The sequence below is a fragment of the Rana temporaria genome, chromosome 8 (assembly GCF_905171775.1).
Source record: "Rana temporaria chromosome 8, aRanTem1.1, whole genome shotgun sequence".
In the NCBI taxonomy this organism is placed as follows: domain Eukaryota; kingdom Metazoa; phylum Chordata; class Amphibia; order Anura; family Ranidae; genus Rana; species Rana temporaria.
Genome location: NC_053496.1, coordinates 34,022,429 through 34,043,122, shown reverse-complemented (window position 1 = coordinate 34,043,122; position 20,694 = coordinate 34,022,429). Strand labels below are relative to the sequence as shown.

The 20,694-nt window shown below is 44.7% G+C and overlaps 1 protein-coding gene across 1 annotated transcript in view; it reads left to right on the top strand.

The window, feature by feature from the left end:
• ATRNL1 (attractin like 1) overlaps nucleotides 1-20,694 on the top strand; it is an 859,416-nt gene that overhangs the window by 221,447 nt on the left and 617,275 nt on the right. Inside the window, exon 10 of the mRNA XM_040361535.1 lies at nucleotides 10,469-10,623. Coding sequence (XP_040217469.1) covers nucleotides 10,469-10,623 — 155 coding nt within the window. The remainder of the gene's footprint in view (nucleotides 1-10,468; nucleotides 10,624-20,694) is intronic.

The window sequence follows — 20,694 nt, the reverse complement described above, 5'->3', positions numbered from 1 at the left end:
TTGACGGAATCTTAAAAAAAAAAAGAAAAAGAAGATTCAATAGAATCTTTAAAAAAAATCAATCAATCGCAATCGTACATTTCCGGTCGAATGTTCCCACCTACAAGCTATAGAAGAATTCTACTGTTGTATGACTAATAATAATTATATTTATTAACCACTTAAGGACCGCCTCCTGCACATTTACGTCAGCAGAATGGCACGGCTGGGCACAAGCACGTACCTGTACGTCCTCTTTAAGTGCCCAGCCGTGGGTCGCGGGCGCGCACCCGGTCTGAAGCTCCGTGACCGTGACCGCGGGACCCGCGGACCTGATCGCCGTTGGAGTCCCGCAATTGGTCCCGGAGCTGAAGAACGGGGAGAGCTGTGTGTAAACACAGCTTCCCCGTTCTTTACTGTGGCGCCATGATCGATCATGTGATCCCATTTATAGGGAAACACAATCGATGACGTCACACCAACAGCCACGCCCCCCTACAGTTAGAAACAGACATGAGGTCACACATAACCCCTTCAGTGCCCCTTGTGGTTAACTCCCAAACTGCAATTGTCATTTTCACAGTAAACAATGCATTTTTAATGCATTTTTTGCTGTGAAAATGACAATGGTCCCAAAAATGTGTCAAAGTTGTCCAAAGTGTCATAATGTCGCAGTCACGAAAAAAATCGCTGATCGCCGCCATTAGTAGTAAAAAATTAAAAAAATTATAAAAATGCAATAAATCTATCCCCTATTTTGTAAATGCTATACATTTTGCGCAAACCAATCGATAAACGCTTATTGCGATTTTTTTTTTATACCAAAAATAGGTAGAAGAATACGTATCGGCCTAAAATGAGGAAAAATAATTTTTTTTTAGATATTTTTGGGGGATATTTATTACAGCAAAAAGTAAAAAAATATTGATTTTTTTTCAAAATTGTCGCTCTATTTTTGTTTATAGCGCAAAAAAAAACAAAAAAACGCAGAGGTGATCAAATACCACCAAAATAAAGCTCTATTTGTGGGAAAAAAAGGACGCCAATTTTGTTTGGCGACGCAGTGCCGAATCGTAAAAACTGGCCGGGTCCTTTAGCGTTAAGGTTAGGCACATTCGACCGCAAGGAAAACGAAAATAAACCATTTGTTTATGTCGGATCTTTCAGTTATCGTTTGTTATTACAATAATACCTGAAATTCGGACGAAAACGAATGCACACGTCTAATAAATATATACACACAAGTATTCCAACATGATAATATTGTAATGGACATTTGGTATGTATACCCAGAAGTCAATATAGGCATAATGACATATAAACATGATAATATATACATGCATAGGAACAATGCATTATGGTAAAAAATAAAATCTGATAATATGCACATAATTGCTGTGACGTTGCATCGTAGGAAAGCTCTGTGCGTTTTGTGGATAACTTCCACTCATCAGGAGCAGATGTAGATTAGATGTATCTATATTAGAATATAAATGCCAAGATAGTATGATGGTAGGTAAAAAAGGGGAAAAAGGAGACAGAGGGAACAACAAAAAGATATCCCAACCACTCTTACCTAGAGTAGGGTATAGGTTAAAAATATTATTTGGCTCCCGTTGCTGTCAATCAAATCCAATGACGTGAATGCCGGGGGGCAGGGCCTGAGTCATACACTCGGCGGCTATGGACGCAAAGTGTCTGACACGGGAGCGTGCCCACAAGGTAATACGCTCGGGAGAGAGCTTCTCAGAGGGGGTTATTTATTGCGGGGAGGAGCCGCCGTGGGACCCCAGAAGAGGAGGATTGGGGCACTTTAAGGCTGCATTCACACCTTGTCGTACAAAATCGCGGCGTTTTGTCCCGCGAATTGCGGCGACAAATTGCAGCGTTTTGTTCCGCAATTTGTTTTCAGGCGGCAGGCAAATGGCGTTCGCCGTTCAGCGTGGAGATGTGAACCATCTCCATAGAGGGCAATGTGAAATCATCCCTCCAGCGTCTCAGGGGCGGCTGCGGCGTCGCACTACAGGCGTATATACGCCTAGGTGTGAACGGGGCTAAGCCTCGTAAACACAACCGGATTTTCCACAGACAAAGCATCTGACTTTTGTCCGAAGGGCGTTGGCCAGGGTTTTGTCTTGCATACAAATGGCACACAAATGTCGGCCAACAAACACGAACGTAGTGACGTACTACGTGTTTTTTTCAGCTCTTTAGGTCCACCCTTTGGGCACCTTCTGCTAATGTTGTGTTTGGTGAGCATTGCTTCCGAGCATGCGTGTTTGTACTTTGGACTTTTGTATGATGGACTTGTGTACACACGATCAGAAAATCACAGACCATTGCCCGCAGAAAATTTTAAAGCCTGCCATCCAACATTTGTCCGCCGAAAATTCGACAACAGTTGTCCGATAGAGCGTACAGAACCGTCAGATTTTTGGCCAACAGTCTGTCAACACGCAATTCCCATCGGAAAATCCGATCACGTGTAGGAGGCTTTAGGGACCTTAGGTTGTAAGCTCCTTGAGGGTAGGGGCTGATGTGAATGTACAATGTATATGTAAAAGTACTACGTAAATTGACGGCGCTATATAAGTACCTGAAATAATAATAATAATGTCAGTAGCTGGAGTCACTGTGGGAACATTATATGAATCCATTTAGTCATTGAAAATAGGAAATAGTCGTTGCCTTATATAAAGTCCCAATTTTCCCGTCTCCTCCTTTTATTTTGTGTGTTATATGCCATAATGGTCATTATTTTCAGCAATATATCATTTTTTTTTTTTACATTTCTAATGACTGTTAAACCTCATAATCATCATGGCAAACATCGATCTTTGTAGCTTAGTAAATTTAACCTCTTGTCACCCAGTGACCCATAACAGTGTAACCCACCTTAATGCTAACTCATAAATCTAATCCCTGTAGGGGATCTGTCGAAATACAATTACAGGAGCTTCTATTGATGAGACAAAAAGGTCAGAGGTCATCATCAAATCTGATAGTGCCTGTCCTCTTATCAACCCCCGCTCACACGCTGACTCCCATCTTCTGATCGAGCTCACTGACACTGGGCGCAGGAGGTGCTGCAGAGGCGCATTGCCGGCGGTATTACCCCGGTTTACCATTGCTTTCAAAGGGAAGGAACAGTGGAGGAGCGGTTAACACCCCGCTCCTTCACAGCTCCAAAGATGCGGCTAGCAGGACTTTTGGAGCAGTCCTGCTAGCGCACCGCTTCAGTGTGAAAGCCTTCGGACTTTCAGGCTGCATTCACACCTGAGCGTTTTGTCGCCTAAAGCGCGACGCTCAAAAACGCTAGAGGGGAAAAAATACATTATTCCCTATAGAGATGGTTAACATCTCCACTCCAAAACGCCTGACGCCGAACGCCTGAAGCTCAAACAAGTTCCGGACCCTTTTTCGCGCGAATCGGGCGGTTTGGGCGTTTTTGAGCGTTTCTATTTCCCATAGAAAGTAATGGAAACGCTCGATTCAAGCGACTAGCGCGACAACGAGCGTTTGCTACGAGCGTTTTGTCGCTTTAATCAATAGAACATTTCACCCAGGCAGAAGATAAAAAAAAACTACCAACATAGCAACAAGTGATGAAAAGATGATCATTTTTCCTATTGGCTAAAATAAAAAACGTTGAAGTACAAAAACGTCGGACGACGCTGTATGCAAACGCGCAAATAAGCATTAATACGCCCGGAAAAAACGCCGGAAAAAACGACCGAACGACCTACGCTCAGGTGTGAATGCAGCCTCACACTGAAGACTGCAGGGCAGGATTTTTTCAGACACTATTTAGGCGCTATTTTTTGCGCTATACTGCCTGAAAAACGTGTCAGTGTGAAAGGGGCATACATTTTACTATCCTTTGACCCCCGTGTTAGGGCCTTTTCACACCTATGCATTTTTTTCACACTAGAAGGCACATTTCCAGCGGGACAAAAGTAGATCTAAATAACCTGCCTTTAAATCCTATGAGACTTTTCACATTGCTGAGCTGCGTTTGCGCCTTAGAGAGAGAAGGAGGTGAAGGCATTGTCAGGGGAAGTACTGTGAATCTTGTTCGAGGTAATATCTGGAAGTGGTAAACTGACACATTACTGAGTGTGCAAAATATATCTAATGCTAGGTCTACCTTTAGGACTGAATATTCTTGCATAGGCCTGAATGTAGCATGAACCACGTGCTAAAACTAGCATAAAATGCCAAGTGAAATTTTCTCAGCAATATGTACTTGCACAATTTAATTAGTAAAACTAAATGTGTATGTGATGTTGGCATCACCAGCAGACTCAGAGCTGTCACTCCAGTAATACTCCAGATCAGGGGTCTCCAAACTGTGGCCCTGGGGCCAAATGCGGCCCTTTGCTTGATTTTATCTGGCCCTTGGGGCACTATTCCACCCACTGACTCCAGCAATGGAACATCATTCCTGCCACTGCCACCAACAGTGGGGCACAATTCCTTCCACTGACACCAAGAGTGGGGAACAATACCTTCCACTGACACCAATGACAAGGCACAATTACTCCCACTGACACCAACGGGGCACAATTCCTCAAAATAAAACCAACGACAAGGCACAATTTCTCCCACTGACACCAACAGTGGGGAACAATCCCTTCCGCTGACACCAACAGTGGGGCACCATTCTAAATAATACCAATGATAAGGCACTGTTCCTCCCAATGACACCAATGACAAGGCGCAATTCCTCCCACTGATACCAATGGGGCACAATTCCTCCCACTGACACCAACGACAAGGTACAATTCCTTCCACTGACACCAACGACAAGGCACAATTCCTTCCACTGACACCAACGACAAGGCACAATTCCTCCCACTGACACCAACGACAAGGCACAATTCCTCCCACTGACACCAACGACAAGGCACAATTCCTCCCACTGACACCAACGACAAGGCACAATTCCTCCCACTGACACCAACGACAAGGCACAATTCCTCCCACTGATACCAATGGGGCACAATTCCTCCCACTGACACCAACGACAAGGCACAATTCCTCCCACTGACACCAACGACAAGGCACAATTCCTCCCACTGACACCAACGACAAGGCACAATTCCTCCCACTGACACCAACGACAAGGCACAATTTCTCCCACTGACACCAAAGACCAGGCACAATTCCTCCCACTGACACCAACGACAAGGCACAATTCCTCCCACTGACACCAACGACAAGGCACAATTCCTCCCACTGACACCAACGACAAGGCACAATTCCTCCCACTGACACCAACGACAAGGCACAATTCCTTCCACTGACACCAACGACAAGGCACAATTCCTCCCACTGACACCAACGACAAGGAACAATTCCCCCCACTGACACCAACGACAAGGCACAATTCCTCCCACTGACACCAACGACGGGGCACAATTCCTCCCACTGACACCAACGACAAGGCACAATTCCTCCCACTGACACCAACGACAAGGCACAATTCCTCCCACTGACACCAACGGCAAGGCACAATTCCTCCCACTGACACCAACGGCAAGGCACAATTCCTCCCACTGACACCAACGGCAAGGCACAATTCCTCCCACTGACACCAACGACAAGGCACAATTCCTCCCACTGACACCAACGACAAGGCACAATTCCTCCCACTGACACCAACGACAAGGCACAATTCCTCCCACTGACACCAACGGCAAGGCACAATTCCTCCCACTGACACCAACGGCAAGGCACAATTCCTCCCACTGACACCAACGACAAGGCACAATTCCTCCCACTGACACCAACGACAAGGCACAATTCCTCCCACTGACACCAACGACAAGGCACAATTCCTCCCACTGACACCAACGACAAGGCACAATTCCTCCCACTGACACCAACGACAAGGCACAATTCCTTCCACTGACACCAACGACAAGGCACAATTCCTCCCACTGACACCAACGACAAGGCACAATTCCTCCCACTGACACCAACGACAAGGCACAATTCCTCCCACTGACACCAACGACAAGGCACAATTCCTCCCACTGACACCAACGACAAGGCACAATTCCTTCCACTGACACCAATGACAAGGCACAATTCCTCCCACTGACACCAACGACGGGGCACAATTCCTCCCACTGACACCAACGACAAGGCACAATTCCTCCCACTGACACCAACAACGGGGCTCAGACCCTCCCACTGACAACAATGGGGCACAGATCCTCCCACTGACACCAACGACGGGGCACAATTCCTCCCACTAAAACCAACGACAAGGCACAATTCCTCCCACTGACACCAACAACGGGGCTCAGACCCTCCCACTGACAACAATGGGGCACAGATCCTCCCACTGACACCAACGACGGGGCACAATTCCTCCCACTAAAACCAACGACAAGGCACAATTCCTCCCACTGACACCAACAACATGGCACAATTCCTCCCACTGACACCACCAATGGGGCACAATTTCTCCCACTGACACCAAAGACGAGGCACAGATCGTCCCACTGACACCAACGATAGGGTACTATTCCCTCCCTAATTCCTAATTTTGGGCATTGTTTACTCCTAGTGAAGCCAGGTCATTTTCTTCTCTGACTGCCCACAGTCTGGCCCCCCCTAAAGTCTGAAAGACAGTTCACTGGCCCTTTTGTAAGTTTGGAGACCCCTGCTCTAGATTTTTCCCCTGGTAGCTACTTAAAAGTCTATGTAGGGAGGTTAATGGGGAGGGGCGGAGGAGCTGGGCTAACACAGACAGTAATCAGACACTCCAAGAAGAGGAGAGCCTATGAGGTTCAAGGATGGAGAGGTTGTGCTAAAGAATTTACTTTTTCATGTAATAGTCACATTTTCAAGTTCAAAGGTACATTGCAAGTGAGTTAAAAATATTTTAGGAAAAACGCTGCAAGCAGGCATTTAGGCCCAGATTCACAAAGGAGATACGACGGCGTATCTCCAGATACGCCATCGTATCTCTGAGTCTGGGCAGTCGTATCTATGCGCCTGATTCTTAGAATCAGTTACGCATAGATTTCTATTAGATCCGACCGGCGTAAGTGTCTTACGCCGTCGGATCTTAACTGCATATTTACGCTGGTCGCTAGGGGCCGCTAGGGGCGTGTTCACGAACGTACGCCCGGCCGACGCAGTACAGATACGCCGTTTACGTTAGGCTTTTCCCGGCGTAAAGTTACCCCTGCTATATGGTGGCGTACATGCGGCGTACCAATGTTGGGTATGGACATTGTTCCCACATGGAATTTTAAAATTTTTACTTTGTTTGCGTAAGTCGTCCTGGATGTAATTTCCGTTCATGTCAAACCCAATACGTCCTTGCGGCGTATTTGGAGCAATGCACACTGGGATATTTCCACGAACGGCGCATGCGCCGTTCGTGAAAAACGTCAATCACGTCGGGTCATGGTTATTTTACATAACACACGCCCACCTCTTCCCAATGTGAATTAGGCGGGCTTACGCCGGCCTATTTACGCTACGCCGCCGCAACTTTCTTTTGAGAATACGGCACTTGCCTGTAAAAGTTGCGGAGGCGTAATGTAAATAGGAAACGTTACGCCCGCACAAATTTACGCGCATCTACGTGAATCCGGGCCACAATACTTACACCTCTGCATGCTGTTCACAGATGCTAATATCTCTCTGCTGTCTCTGACAATTGCTGTCAGCGCTCAGATCTATGGCGCTGATAATGGTAATGAACCAGATAAATAGAATTGTTAAATGACTGTTGTTTGATCCTTAACAAAAGGCCAGTCTGAGATGCCGCTACCGGTGCTCTGTGTTTGGTTTTATGGCAGACTCGGCACTCCCAGGAATTGCTGCTATTTGTTTTTTTGCCTCCAGACATCTGTATTGCATATAAAACATGCAGATTGCAGAGTTACAAATTCTGCCTGAACAGCACCACCACTAATCTGTTGATCCATCATGGTTGCTGATGGTGACGTTTGGGCTCCACGCTGCACACGTTGACCTTTTTAGTTCCTGCGTTCCTCTAAGCTGTTTGGAGATTAAGTTCCTTCTGCAGGAACTTTCTCTCTCGTTGGTTTAATTTGTGCCTGCAGACACACGGACGCCCCCACCTGACTGCCCTGGCGGAAAAAAAGGATGGGGGAGGCGGGCAGCGGCTTGCCTCGCTGGTGACTGCATACACTTTCCCTATCGAAATGCCATTAGCTGGTGGCAACTTGGCAATGCTGATGGAAGAAATCGTGTTTGTTTTCTAGGGAGGGCGTGTAGAAAATCAGAGCTTAATGTTAATGGATTCAGCGGAGACCTAAGTGATTGCACGGTTATTAAGGGTGATAATGTGAGATGCAGCGTGAAATCTCTGACCCCCGATTCATTATAGGGAGGATAATACACCTACTACGGCAGACTGCGAGGGTGACTTAATGACGGAGAAAGATCTGAGATGAGAAGCTTCTGGGGCCAGCAAGATTCTCTCTTGTGTACCGCAGACACAACAATTTGTTATGTGATCGACTGTTCAAACTGATTGGTTTATTTAAAGTGGTTGTAAACCTCAGACATGAAATATGAGCACACTATTCTATATTGTGTACTTGCCTCTCTCCAAAGCTCTAAGGCCGCGTACACACGATCAGTCCATCCGATGAGAACGGTCCGAAGGACCGTTCTCATCGGTTAACCGATGAAGCTGACTGTAACGGTCACCACCGTTTCCGACCTTCCATCACCCCACGACAGCTTATCTGACACACAGACAAACCAGCAGGCATCCCTTTTCCCAGAATAACGAGACTTGCTCCGTTACTGGTTTCAAATGTAAGACAACTTTAATGGTTCACTCTCAGCTTTTATACAGTTTTCAAGGCACAGGAACAGAAGGTAGAAGAAGGCACAGAAGGTAGTAATAGTAGATGAGACAAGGTATTAGAAGGTAGTAATAGTAGATGAGACAGGGTATTAAAAGGTAGTAATAGTAGATGAGACAAGGTATTAGAAGGTAGTAATAGTAGATGAGACAGGGTATTAGAAGGTAGTAATAGTAGATGAGACAAGGAATCAGAAGGTAGTAATAGTAGAGGAAACAAGGTATTAGAAGGTAATAACAGTAGATGAGCCAATATATTGGAAGGTAGAAATAGTAGATGAGCCAAGGTATTAGAAGGTAGTGATAGATGAGACAGGGTATTAGAAGGTAGTAAAATGAGAGGTGTCTATGCATTTTGCTGTTTGATACTAATATATTATGTGAATTTCAGTAATGTGTTGGTGAATAAATCAGTCTGTCGCTATGTATAATCTATAGCTTGTACTGTGTCTCACCTATAGTAAGCCTCAGATCGCACACTGCATTATTCCATTGTTGCTGAGCTCGGCGTTGTGTCTTTGCAAACGTTAATAGAAGCAGACGAGTATTTGATGCACTCGGCATTTATCTTTTCTTCCAGCTGTGATTACTTATTCATCAATTTATATCTCACGTGCTGCAGCCCCTGGCTGAGAATTAAGCAAATATATTACCCCGGAAAGGGCAGAAGCGGCCTGGGGCTCCGTGCCCTTTACCACCACAACTGACCCATTTATTAAACTCGCTGGAAACCTTTATTGATTTTCCTCGTATTTGTAGCTGACACAAGTCTATATATTACATGACCTTTCCATTCCATTTACTCTTCCCTTTACCGCCTTGTTGTACAGGAAAATTGAAAACAGAAGATAGAGAGAGAGAGGGGGAGCCAGTGCGTTCCCGGGGCCATCGCAGCCCTGGCCTCAGCATGTACTGATAACGTTCACTATATTTTGCTAGATAATGAATGAAAATACAATCAGTAGCAGCTCCGATAGCAGTTGGAGATATGAATATAATATAATGCAAATATTTATGTATAAAGTAATGTGTGTTTAGATACATTGGATATGTGTCAGTGTATGTACAGTATGTCGGTGACCAAACGGAGTTCCCTGTGTGTATCATTTTAGTTTAGTTCTATACATTTGCAAATATGTTTGGAAACCACAATATCTATCTAGCTATCAATCTCTCTGTCTTTCTTTCTTTGCTCTCTCTCTTTTTTTTCTTACTCTCTTTCCCTCTTTTTTTGTGTTTCTTTCTCTCTCTCTCTCTCTCTCTCTCTCTCTTTTATTTTCCTTTTTATGTTTCCTTTTTCTCTTTTTTTATTAATTTTCTCTCTTTTACACTTTTTTCTCTTTCCTACTCTTTCTTTCTCTTGTCCTCTCTTTCTCTGTCTCTTTCTTTCACTCTTTCGTTCTCTTTCTCTCTTTCTCTGTCTATGTCTCTTTCTTTCTCTCTCTTTCGTTCTCTTTCTTTTACTTTGTTCCTCTCTCTCTCTTTTTCGCTCTTTCTTTCTCCCTCCCTCCCTCCTTTCTTTCTTTTCTTTCTTTCTTTTTCTTATCTTTTATTTCCTTTTCTCTCTCTTATATTTTCTCAGTCTCTCTATCATGTCATCCACATAGTGATTTTTGTGTCTTTCAGGATGATCTTGAAGGAGAGTGGATTGTCGCGGTACCTGCACTCGGCGGTTGTCATCAGTGGCGCTATGTTGGTATTCGGTGGAAACACCCACAATGACACATCACTCAGTAACGGCGCCAAGTGCTTCTCAGCTGACTTCCTGGCTTATGACATTGGTGAGTTTGTATCTCAAATATATTTTTAATGTTGAAGTGTACATATAGCCATAGCTTTACTGTAGTTTTCCTATTTTTCATTTTGCTGTCTTTGTCCCTGCTGGGGAGATTCACCTTCTCAACTTTATTCAGAAGCTTCTTCTGAAGAATCTCTTATGAGCATAACGTGCAAAGGCGGTGTTATTACACTATCTGGCATGTTTCCCCAGTGTACTCTGCAAAGTGGAGTGGCTTACATGACACTAAGGGCTGGCTAAGTATTGCATTGACCATTGATTTCTGTAGATGCTGTCACTGAATTAGATGTTTGTGTTTTCAATATTATTATCTAAGTGCAATATATGGCATAATAGGGATATGCGGTGCCTTGAAAACAATATTCATACCCCTTGAAATTTTCCACATTTTGTCATGTTACAAACAAAAACATAAATGTATTTTATTGTGATTTTATGTGATAGACCAACACAAAGTGGTACATAAGTGTAAAGTGGAAGGAAAATGGTAAATGGTTTGAAAAGTGTGGTGTGCATTTGTGTTCAGCCCCCTTTACTCTGATACCCCTAACTAAAATCCAGTGGAACCAATTGCCTTCAGAAGTCACCTAATTAGTATATAGAGTCCACCTGTGTGTAATTTAATCTGCATTATGAAGGCTAAGGAGCACACCAGACAGGTCGGGGATGAAGTTGTGGAGAAGTTTAAAGCAGGGTTAGGTTATAACAAAATATCCCAAGCTTTGAACATCTCACAGAGCACTGTTCAAGCCATCATCCAAAAATGGAAAGAGTATGGCACAACTGCAAACCTCATAAGACATGGCCGTCCACCTAAACTGGCAGGCCTGGCAAGGAGAGCATTAATCAGAGAAGCAGCCAACATGGTAACTCTGGAGGAGCTGCAGAGATCCACAGCTCAGGTGGGAGAATCTGTCCACAGGACAACTATTAGTCGTGCTCTCCACAAATCTGACCTTTATGGAAGAGTGACAAGAAGAAAGCCATTGTTGAAAGAAAGCCATAAAAGTCCTGTTTACAGTTTGCGAGAAGCCATGTGGGAGACACAACAAACACGTGGAAGAAGGTGCTCTGGTCAGATGAGACCAAAATTTAACTTTTTGGCCAAAAAGCAAAATGCCATGTGTGATTGAAAACGAACACCGCACATCACCCTGAGCACACCGCTCCCAGATTCCGATAAGCCCCCCGCCCACAGACCCCGACAACCATCGGCCAGGGTTGTCGGGAAGAGGCCCTTGTCCTCATCAACATGGGGACAAGATGCTTTGGGGTGGCATGCAAGGGCATTTGGCCTGGTACGGTTCAGGAGGGGGGGGGCTTGTTCGTCCCCACCCCCTTTCTGGACCGACAGGGCTGCATGTTCGGATAAGGGTCTGCTATGGACTTTGGGGGGACCCCCACACTGTTTTTTCGGCGTAGGGGGTTCCCCTTAAAATCCATACCAGATCGAAGGGCCTGGTATGCTCTTAGAGGGGGAACCAATTCCATTTAAAAAAAAATGGTGTGGAGTTCCCCCTCAGGATCATCAGAGCACAAGTCGCATGCCAAAGTCAGATCAGGCAAGATGGCGATCTGACTTTGATCCGACTTCAGTGATATTCAATGGGCTGAAGTAGGGTCAAAGTCAGACCAAAGTAGTGCAGGGGTCATTTTCAAAATTGGACCAACTTGTGTTGGACCAGCTGAGATGGCTCCCATAGGGAAACATTGATTTTCACACGCTGAAAAACGCTACTGCAAAAACGCTGAAAAACTCATTCTACAGCTAAAGCTACTGGCTTTTTTTTATAACATCCAATGTGCATGAAGTCTAATAAATATTCCTCGTCTTCTCATTTCCTTCTCTATCCAGAAAGTTTTTTTTTATGTGTCGTTTTTCAAAACGTCAACTTTTACTTCACAGAAATTGACCGTGTGTAGCAAAAACGTCGTTTAAAACGACGTTTTTTCACCCGCGCATGCCTAGAAGCTACTTATGAAGCGAGCTTCAATGGAAAAACGTGGTGAACGTAACCTCGCTTTGCTAGAACATTGTTAGAAAAACGATGGTGTGTAGGCAACTTCGTCTTTGAAAATTGAAGTTTCAAAAACGTCATTTTTTACTTCACAGAAAATGTCGTTTTTTTTCATCACATAAAGTGATGGTGTGTACGGGGCATAATCGTCATCTGCTTTGTTGTACTTGGTGATGACATATTGGCCGGGGGTGGGGGGGGGGGGGATAATAACTGTTATTAGGGATGAGATTCCTGGCCACAAGAGCTTACAGCCCAGAAGAAGATATACTTATCTAAAAGGCATAGAAAAACAGAAGGACAACACCATATAACACAATGTTCTTGCTTATTCTACCATTCGGCGGAACAAAGGTTTATACTTTTTGTAAACTTTTCTTTCTTCTTGCATTTTGATTTCCACCTTCGTAAATTTTCCATGACAGGTGCTCATTATCCATGAGAAGTAACAATTTTACTGTACAGCTTACAAGAAAGAAACACTCTCTAGTTTAATGGGTTTAAATATGAACGAAACTGCATGCTAAATAATATATTTAGCATTTTGATTTTTCAACAAAGGGAACCTGTCATTTAACCATAACTAAATATATTTTATATCTGTAACTTTCATTTGCTTGACCAGTTTGTATGAAGACATAAGATTTTCAGACTGATAGTCAGATCTTTATGGTTAAAGGTGTATTTTTTTTGTTTTTTGATCGTTAAAAGAAATTGGAGCCAGTTCTTCCAAGATTTGAGTTTTCATTCTATCACCTACTGTAGATGTGCTCCTCCCAATCACAATCGGCTTTTTATCATGTGCGATGGTGGGTGGTCCAGGCCATGGTCCTCTTCGAGCAGGGATGTTAACAAGCTTAGCTCAACCACCTTCTTAATTTCTACTCATATCTTACCTAGTAGCTATAAATTAATACGATTTATGTAGCTTTAGGCAGGCCACACATGATCTGAATTCCTTTCCTGCAACCATGAGTTGCAGGAAAGAAATTCTCTTGATTTCCCCATCAACAACGCAGACAGTGTTGATGTGGGAATCCCTTCTACCAAGCCATTGTCTTCTCCCAGTGGGGGGGGGGGGGGAGCCATAGTTCAACTTTGTACATTCAGCCTGCCCATATACAGTTTGAATTTCAGCAGGAACCACTCAAGATTCAAACCGTGTATGGCCTACAATCATCAAGACATCTCCGAGATCATTTGAGGATAGAATTGACCAAGCAAGTGGGCTTTAAGGTTACAGATAACAATAACGAACTATGCCCAGTTTATCATGCTTTTTTGTTACAAATTAAACATTATTGCTTATTTGTAGTGTAAAGAACAATTCACACTTTAGATTTTTTTTGGTGTTCTGTGTCCTCGGTTGTCAAAGTACATGTGGTACTGCCCCATGTTCCTCCATGGTTTGTAAACTCGGTAGCAAAGTCAGAAAGGGTTGCCATTCAGGCGATTACGGAGCTTAACCACTTCAGCCCCGGACCATATTTCGGCACTGACAATTGTGCGACGTGGCTCCCAAACAAAATCGGCGTCCTTTTTTTCCCACAAATAGAGCTTTCTTTTGGTGGTATTTGATCACCTCTGCGGTTTTTAGTTTTTGCGCTATAAACAAAAATAGAGCGACAATTTTGAAAAAAATGAATATTTTTTACTTTTTGCTATAATAAATATCCCTCAAAAAAAAAAAAAAAAAAAATATATATATATATATATATATATATATATATATATATATATATATATATATATATATATATATATATATAAAAAATATTTCCTCAGTTTAGACCGATACGTATTCTTCTACATATTTTTCGTTAAAAAAAATTGCAATAAGCATTTATTGATTAGTTTGCGCAAAAGTTATAGCGTTTACAAAATAGGGGATAGTTTTATGGCATTTTTATTAATATATTTTTTTTACTAGTAATGGCGGTGATCAGCGATTTTTATCGGTACTGCGACATAATGGCGGACACTTTTGACACATTTTTGGGACCACAGGCATTTTTATAGCGATCAGTGCTATAAAAATGCCACTGGCAGTGAAGGGGTTAACACTAGGGGTCGAGGAAGGGGTTAATCATGTTCCCTGGGTGTGTTCTAACTGAAGGGGGGGTGGGACTGACATGGGGAAATGACAAATCTCTGTTCATACATTGTATGAACAGACGATAGGTAATTTCACTCCCTGACAGGACCGGGAGCTGTGTTTTTAAACACACAGCTCTCGCTCTGTAACAAACGATCGCGGGTTCCGGGCGGTGATCGCACCCGCCGGGCACGCGCATCGTGATCAGGGGCGAGCGGGGGGTGCGCGCGCCCCTATTGGCTGAACGGCGAGATGACGTAGATCTACGGCGGCTGGTCGGCAAGTACGGTAGTGAGGCATGTCAGAATTTAGGAATGGACTTGTTCACACCATTCCCATTGGAAAAGCATTGGGCAGTGTTGACTAATGCATTGACAGGGAAAAAAGCCTTGCTTTGTATTGAGCATGTTCACGCCAACGCATCGGTGTGTGTTGTGATAATATAATACAGAAGAAAATAAAAGAAATAAAGAAAATAATAAATAAAAAAATGCATTAAAACAATGCCACACAGCAGCGCCTATGTATTATGTGCTGTGTGTTGCCGTGTGATGTGAGCTAGCCCTTACATTAGTTGTATTAAAAAATACGTAGAATGATTTTGAAGAAACAACAAAATTTACTGCTGTTTTATGTTTTCAAATTTTTGCTTAAAGTCTTTTCCCCAGCCCTGTTTACCCAGTGTAGATCATAATCCCTGTAATCTTGCATTTCATTTGTTCGCAGTGCTTGCCTTGTAATCAAATCAGCGTTTAGTTGGCCACTTGTCGGCAGCCATAGTCGCTGCGGTCCCAGCAAGTCCCCTACGTAGAAATAGGCATGTAATTGACACGTGTCGGCGGCGACGAACAATGGAGCACTTGATTCCGAGCGGCTGGACATTGTTCGCCGGTGCAAAATTACCTGGCAATTCCAGACTTTGAGATCGTCTATCTATTGCAAATAAAAGCTTAATGATATTTTTTCTTTTCACAGCTTTTGGGGCTTTTGCGCTATTGTATAGTTTCATTTTCTCTTTTCTGGAGCTTTTTCTCGCATCGGGAGAAAGGATGTAATAACTGTGTTTAGCGAGCACTCTGAGGCTGATTAACAGAGAGCGGCAATGCCTGCCTGCGCCGCTCACACACAACCGGACGCTCGAGTCTGCCATAATCAAAATGTTTCAGCTAATTTTTCTGTCTTCTTTCTGTGAATAGGATTCTATTGGCTAAAAGGCCCCATTCTTTTCCAAATGCATTCGTGTTTTGCTGTGCGTGTTACTAATCAATCGCAAATACTTAATAATGGACCATTTGGTTCCATTAGGGCCACACTTGTGTTTGAAAGGCCAGAGCTTGTTTTTCTCACTCAGCTGCCTTGCCTTACTCACAACTCTTTTTGGTGCCGATGCTGGCACATTCATGTTTGAGAAGCGCACAATGCAGCGCCGGTTTCTATACTGGGAACTAAAACCATTTATTTTCCTCCAATTGTGTGCATGAAAATGGAACTCGTTTTCTGGCACTTTTAGAGGTAGTGTTAGCGCAAGGCTGTAATGTGCCTCTGAAAGAACCAGTAAATTACATCGGTTTTGATTAGCGCTAGTACTGGACTAGTCTTTTATGTGCACTCATAAAACGTAGGACAAAGTGTAGAAAGAATTTTGGGTTGTGTTTGTAAAGAACAAGGTAAAAGAAATTATTCATGAGTGAGATTGGGGGAAAACTAAGTCAAGGCAGCCTTTGCATCAAAACACATTAATAAAGCTTGCCTATTTACTAGTGTTGGTTTTAAAGCCTCTACTCCAGCTAAGATTTTTTTAATGCCTTTGTTTGTTTCTTTGTGTCATGATTTTATGTTACCTCCTATATTGGTGACACATTTATAAGGACAAAGTGTGGCTGAGTGTCCCAGGAACGGAGTGTGGCATGGGTGTCAAGGGGACAAGGTGTGGCAAGGCACGAAGGGGCCAGAGTGTGACAGAGTGCAAAGGTGGCGTAGTGTGGCAGGAAGTCACGGCGACAGACTGTGGCAGGGAGTCACGGGGATGGCGTGCGGCAGGGTGTCACGGCGACAGACTGTGGCAGGAAGTCACGGGGATGGCGTGCGGCAGGGTGTCACGGCGAGGGCGTGTGGCAGGGCATCACAGGGACAGCGTGTGGCAGGGTGTCAAGTGAATATGTGTTAAAACTGCTATTGAGTTTTTGTTTTTCAAATTTTCTATAGCTTTATCAATCCTGTTACTTCCTATAATGGTGAAACTCTGGATCATAAGGACAACGTGTGGCTGAGTATCCCAGGGACTGAGTGGAAAGGTACGAAAGGGACAGAGCGTGGCAGGGTGCGAATGGACATGGAGGGTAGGCAGGGCACAATAGGGAGGAAGTGTGGCAGGGCACGATAGGGAGGGAGTGTGGCAGGGCGCGATAGGAAGGGAGTGTGGCAGGGCGCGATAGGGAGGGAGTGTGGCAGGGCGCGATGGGGAGGGAGTGTGGCAGGGCGCGATGGGGAGGGAGTGTGGCAGGGCGCGATGGGGAGGGAGTGTGGCAGGGCGCGATGGGGAGGGAGTGTGGCAGGGCGCGATGGGGAGGGAGTGTAGCAGGGCGCGATGGGGAGGGAGTGTGGCAGGGCGCGATGGGGAGGGAGTGTGGCAGGGCGCGATGGGGAGGGAGTGTGGCAGGGCGCGATGGGGAGGGAGTGTGGCAGGGCGCGATGGGGAGGGAGTGTGGCAGGGCGCGATGGGGAGGGAGTGTGGCAGGGCGCGATGGGGAGGGAGTGTGGCAGGGCGCGATGGGGAGGGAGTGTGGCAGGGCGCGATGGGGAGGGAGTGTGGCAGGGCGCGATGGGGAGGGAGTGTGGCAGGGCGCGATGGGGAGGGAGTGTGGCAGGGCGCGATGGGGAGGGAGTGTGGCAGGGCGCGATGGGGAGGGAGTGTGGCAGGGCGCGATGGGGAGGGAGTGTGGCAGGGCGCGATAGGGAGGGAGTGTGGCAAGATGTCAAGGAGACAGACTGTGGCAAGGTGTCAAGGAGACAGACTGTGGCAGGGTGTCAAGGAGACAGACTGTGGCAGGGTGTCAAGGAGACAGACTGTGGCAGGGTGTCAAGGAGACAGACTGTGGCAGGGTGTCAAGGAGACAGACTGTGGCAGGGTGTCAAGGAGAGAGACTGTGGCAGGGTGTCAAGGAGAGAGACTGTGGCAGGGTGTCAAGGAGACAGACTGTGGCAGGGTGTCAAGGAGACAGACTGTGGCAGGGTGTCAAGGAGACAGAATGTGGCAGGATGTCAAGGAGACAGAATGTGGCAGGGTGTCAAGGAGACAGGCTGTGGCAGGATGTCAAGAGGACTGAGTGCTGCAAAGTGTCATTGGGACAAATTACACCAATGCTAACCCATATGCCCATCAGAATTGGTCTTGCCTTTATCGTGGCAGGGTATGAAGGGAAAGGACTTTAACATGATGTAACAGGGATGAAGTGCGGCAGGGTGCGAAGAGGATGGAGTGTGCCAGGATGTCAAGAGGACTGAGTATGGCAAAGTGCCATGGGGGGCAGAATATACCAATGCTAACCCATATGCCCATCAGAATTCGTCTCACCTTTATCTTGGCAGGGTAGGAAGGGGAAGGAGTTTGGCAGGATGTCACAGGGAAGGAGTATGGCAGGGTGCGAAGGGGATGGAGTGTGGCAGGATGTCAAGGAGGACGGCAAAGTGCCATGGGGACAGAATATACAAATTCTAATCCATATGCCCATCCGAATTGGTCTTGTTTTCCAAAGAAAAAAATGGCTGGTTCTCCAACCAAAAATGCTTCCTGAGCCAGGAACGCAAAGGGTTGTGTGATCAACTTCTCATAAGTTGATCAACATCAGATCTTGATAATCAGTCTTTTTGATAATTTCCCATTTCAGAAATATGTGAAATAGCCAGAGATGAAATGCATGCACCTTTAACCACCTCTTTACAGTTTTAGAACTTTAATAATATCGTTAGAATCCTTTATTGTTTAATATCCCTTTATCCTTCTTCTTTCCTTACTTCAGGATAACAGGGATACCTTCTGTTAAAATTTGCGATTTATCTCTTGATGAATACAGTTCTATTTCATTCATCATTTAGACACATACCTTATTTTGTTCTTTCTTTTTCGTCTTTAATTTTACTTATATTATCTGGTGCTGAACAAGTATCGGGAGTCGAGCGGTTTGTATTCTTGAAATGGAAATTCAGTATTGGCCTTTAAAGCTAAAAGTAGAAATAAAGTCAATATTTAAAAAGGGGTGGAAATCATCCCCATGTGTGGTGGTGCTTACGATTCCTACTAGGAAATTTTCAGTCCCTACCATATAGGTGATCGGGAGTTACCCTCAGTGGCAGTTAGTAATGGCAGTAGCAGAGTGTTGTACGATGTTCACCATTGATCATAGGAGAAGATTAATGCCGCGTACAGACGATCGGACATTCCGACAACAAAACCTGTGGATACATTTCTGACGAATGTTGGCTCAAACTTGTCCTGCATACACACGGTCACACAAATGTTGTCGGAAATTACGAACGTCAAGAACGAGGTGACGTACAACACAGCACTAGAAAAGAGAAGTTCAATACCAGTCGTGTTAGTAGATGTTTGGTGAGAGACGATTTGCGCTTTTCAGCCTCAGGCTTTTCAGTTCATTACAGTGTGACGAATGTGCTATCTCCATTACGAACGCTAGTTTTACCAGACCGAGCGCTTCCGTCTCGTACTTGATTCAGAGCATGCGTGGAATTTTTGGCGTCTGAATTGTCCATACACGATTGGAATTTGCGAGAACAGATATTTGTCAGAAAATTTGAGAACCAGCTCTCAAATTTTTGTTGTCAGAAATTCCGTCAGAAAATGTCCGTTGGAGCCTACACACGGTCGGAATTTCTGACCTAAAAGCAACCATCGAACATTTGTTGTCGGAAATTCCGAGCGGGTGTACGCGGCATTACAGTTGAAATGACACTCTTCTATTTCCCAAATGCATTGGGCTCATAGATCTCAGGCAGATAGTTTTCATGCTGCTCCTGCTATATGATTGACATACAAAGGGGTTGTAAAGGTAAAACATTTTTTCTTCCTTTACCTTAGTGCAGTCCTCCTTCACTTACCTCATCCTTCCATTTTGCTTTTAAATGTCCTTATTTGCCCTTGGACTGCAGGAGAGTCCCTTGAAGGGGGAGGGGGCGAGTAGGAGAGTCAGGACGCCCAGTAACACACAGCTTCTTTCTCTATCTGCAACGTAGAGAGCATCCTGACTCTCCTGCTCGCCCCCTCTCCGCTCAAGGGAGGGGCGAGCACGATACTCCACACCAGGGAGAAAGCCTTGTATTACTGTGTGGAGTTACAGATAGAAGAACAGGAAGTAAGGATTTCTCAGAAGAAATAAGGACATTTAAGAGCAAAATGGAAGGATGAGGTAACTGAAGGAGGACTGCACTAAGGTAAAGGAAGCTATTTAGGAAAAACATTTTTTACCTTTACAAACTTTTAAGTCCTGAGATGGTAACTGTCAGTCAGAACACAAATATTCTGCACATTTCCTTGCCGTCAGATGGAAAATAAGTGACCATTTACTTCAGGTTTGATTAACACAGAAAGTGACCTTCTTTCATGCGGTGGGATCCGGCCAGCACAGAGCAAGCCAGCGGGATGTTCCAGGAGCAGATGTCTTGCTCAGGTGGACATAGATGGCCGGAGGTGTTTTGATCGATGCGCAAGGTGAACAATAAGCTAGAACTGGGTCAGCACCCTGTGTCATCCCACCATTTATTAATGGCTTTTTAAATTAAAGATCAATTCCTACAAAGGCATGCTGGAAGAACATAAAATGCCAAGTGAATACCTGTTTCTTTTTGGAAGGTAAAAAATCACTTTCCATCATTAAAACAGATCAGAGCTTTTGAAGAAAACTATCCCATCTCCAGGAAGGTTCAG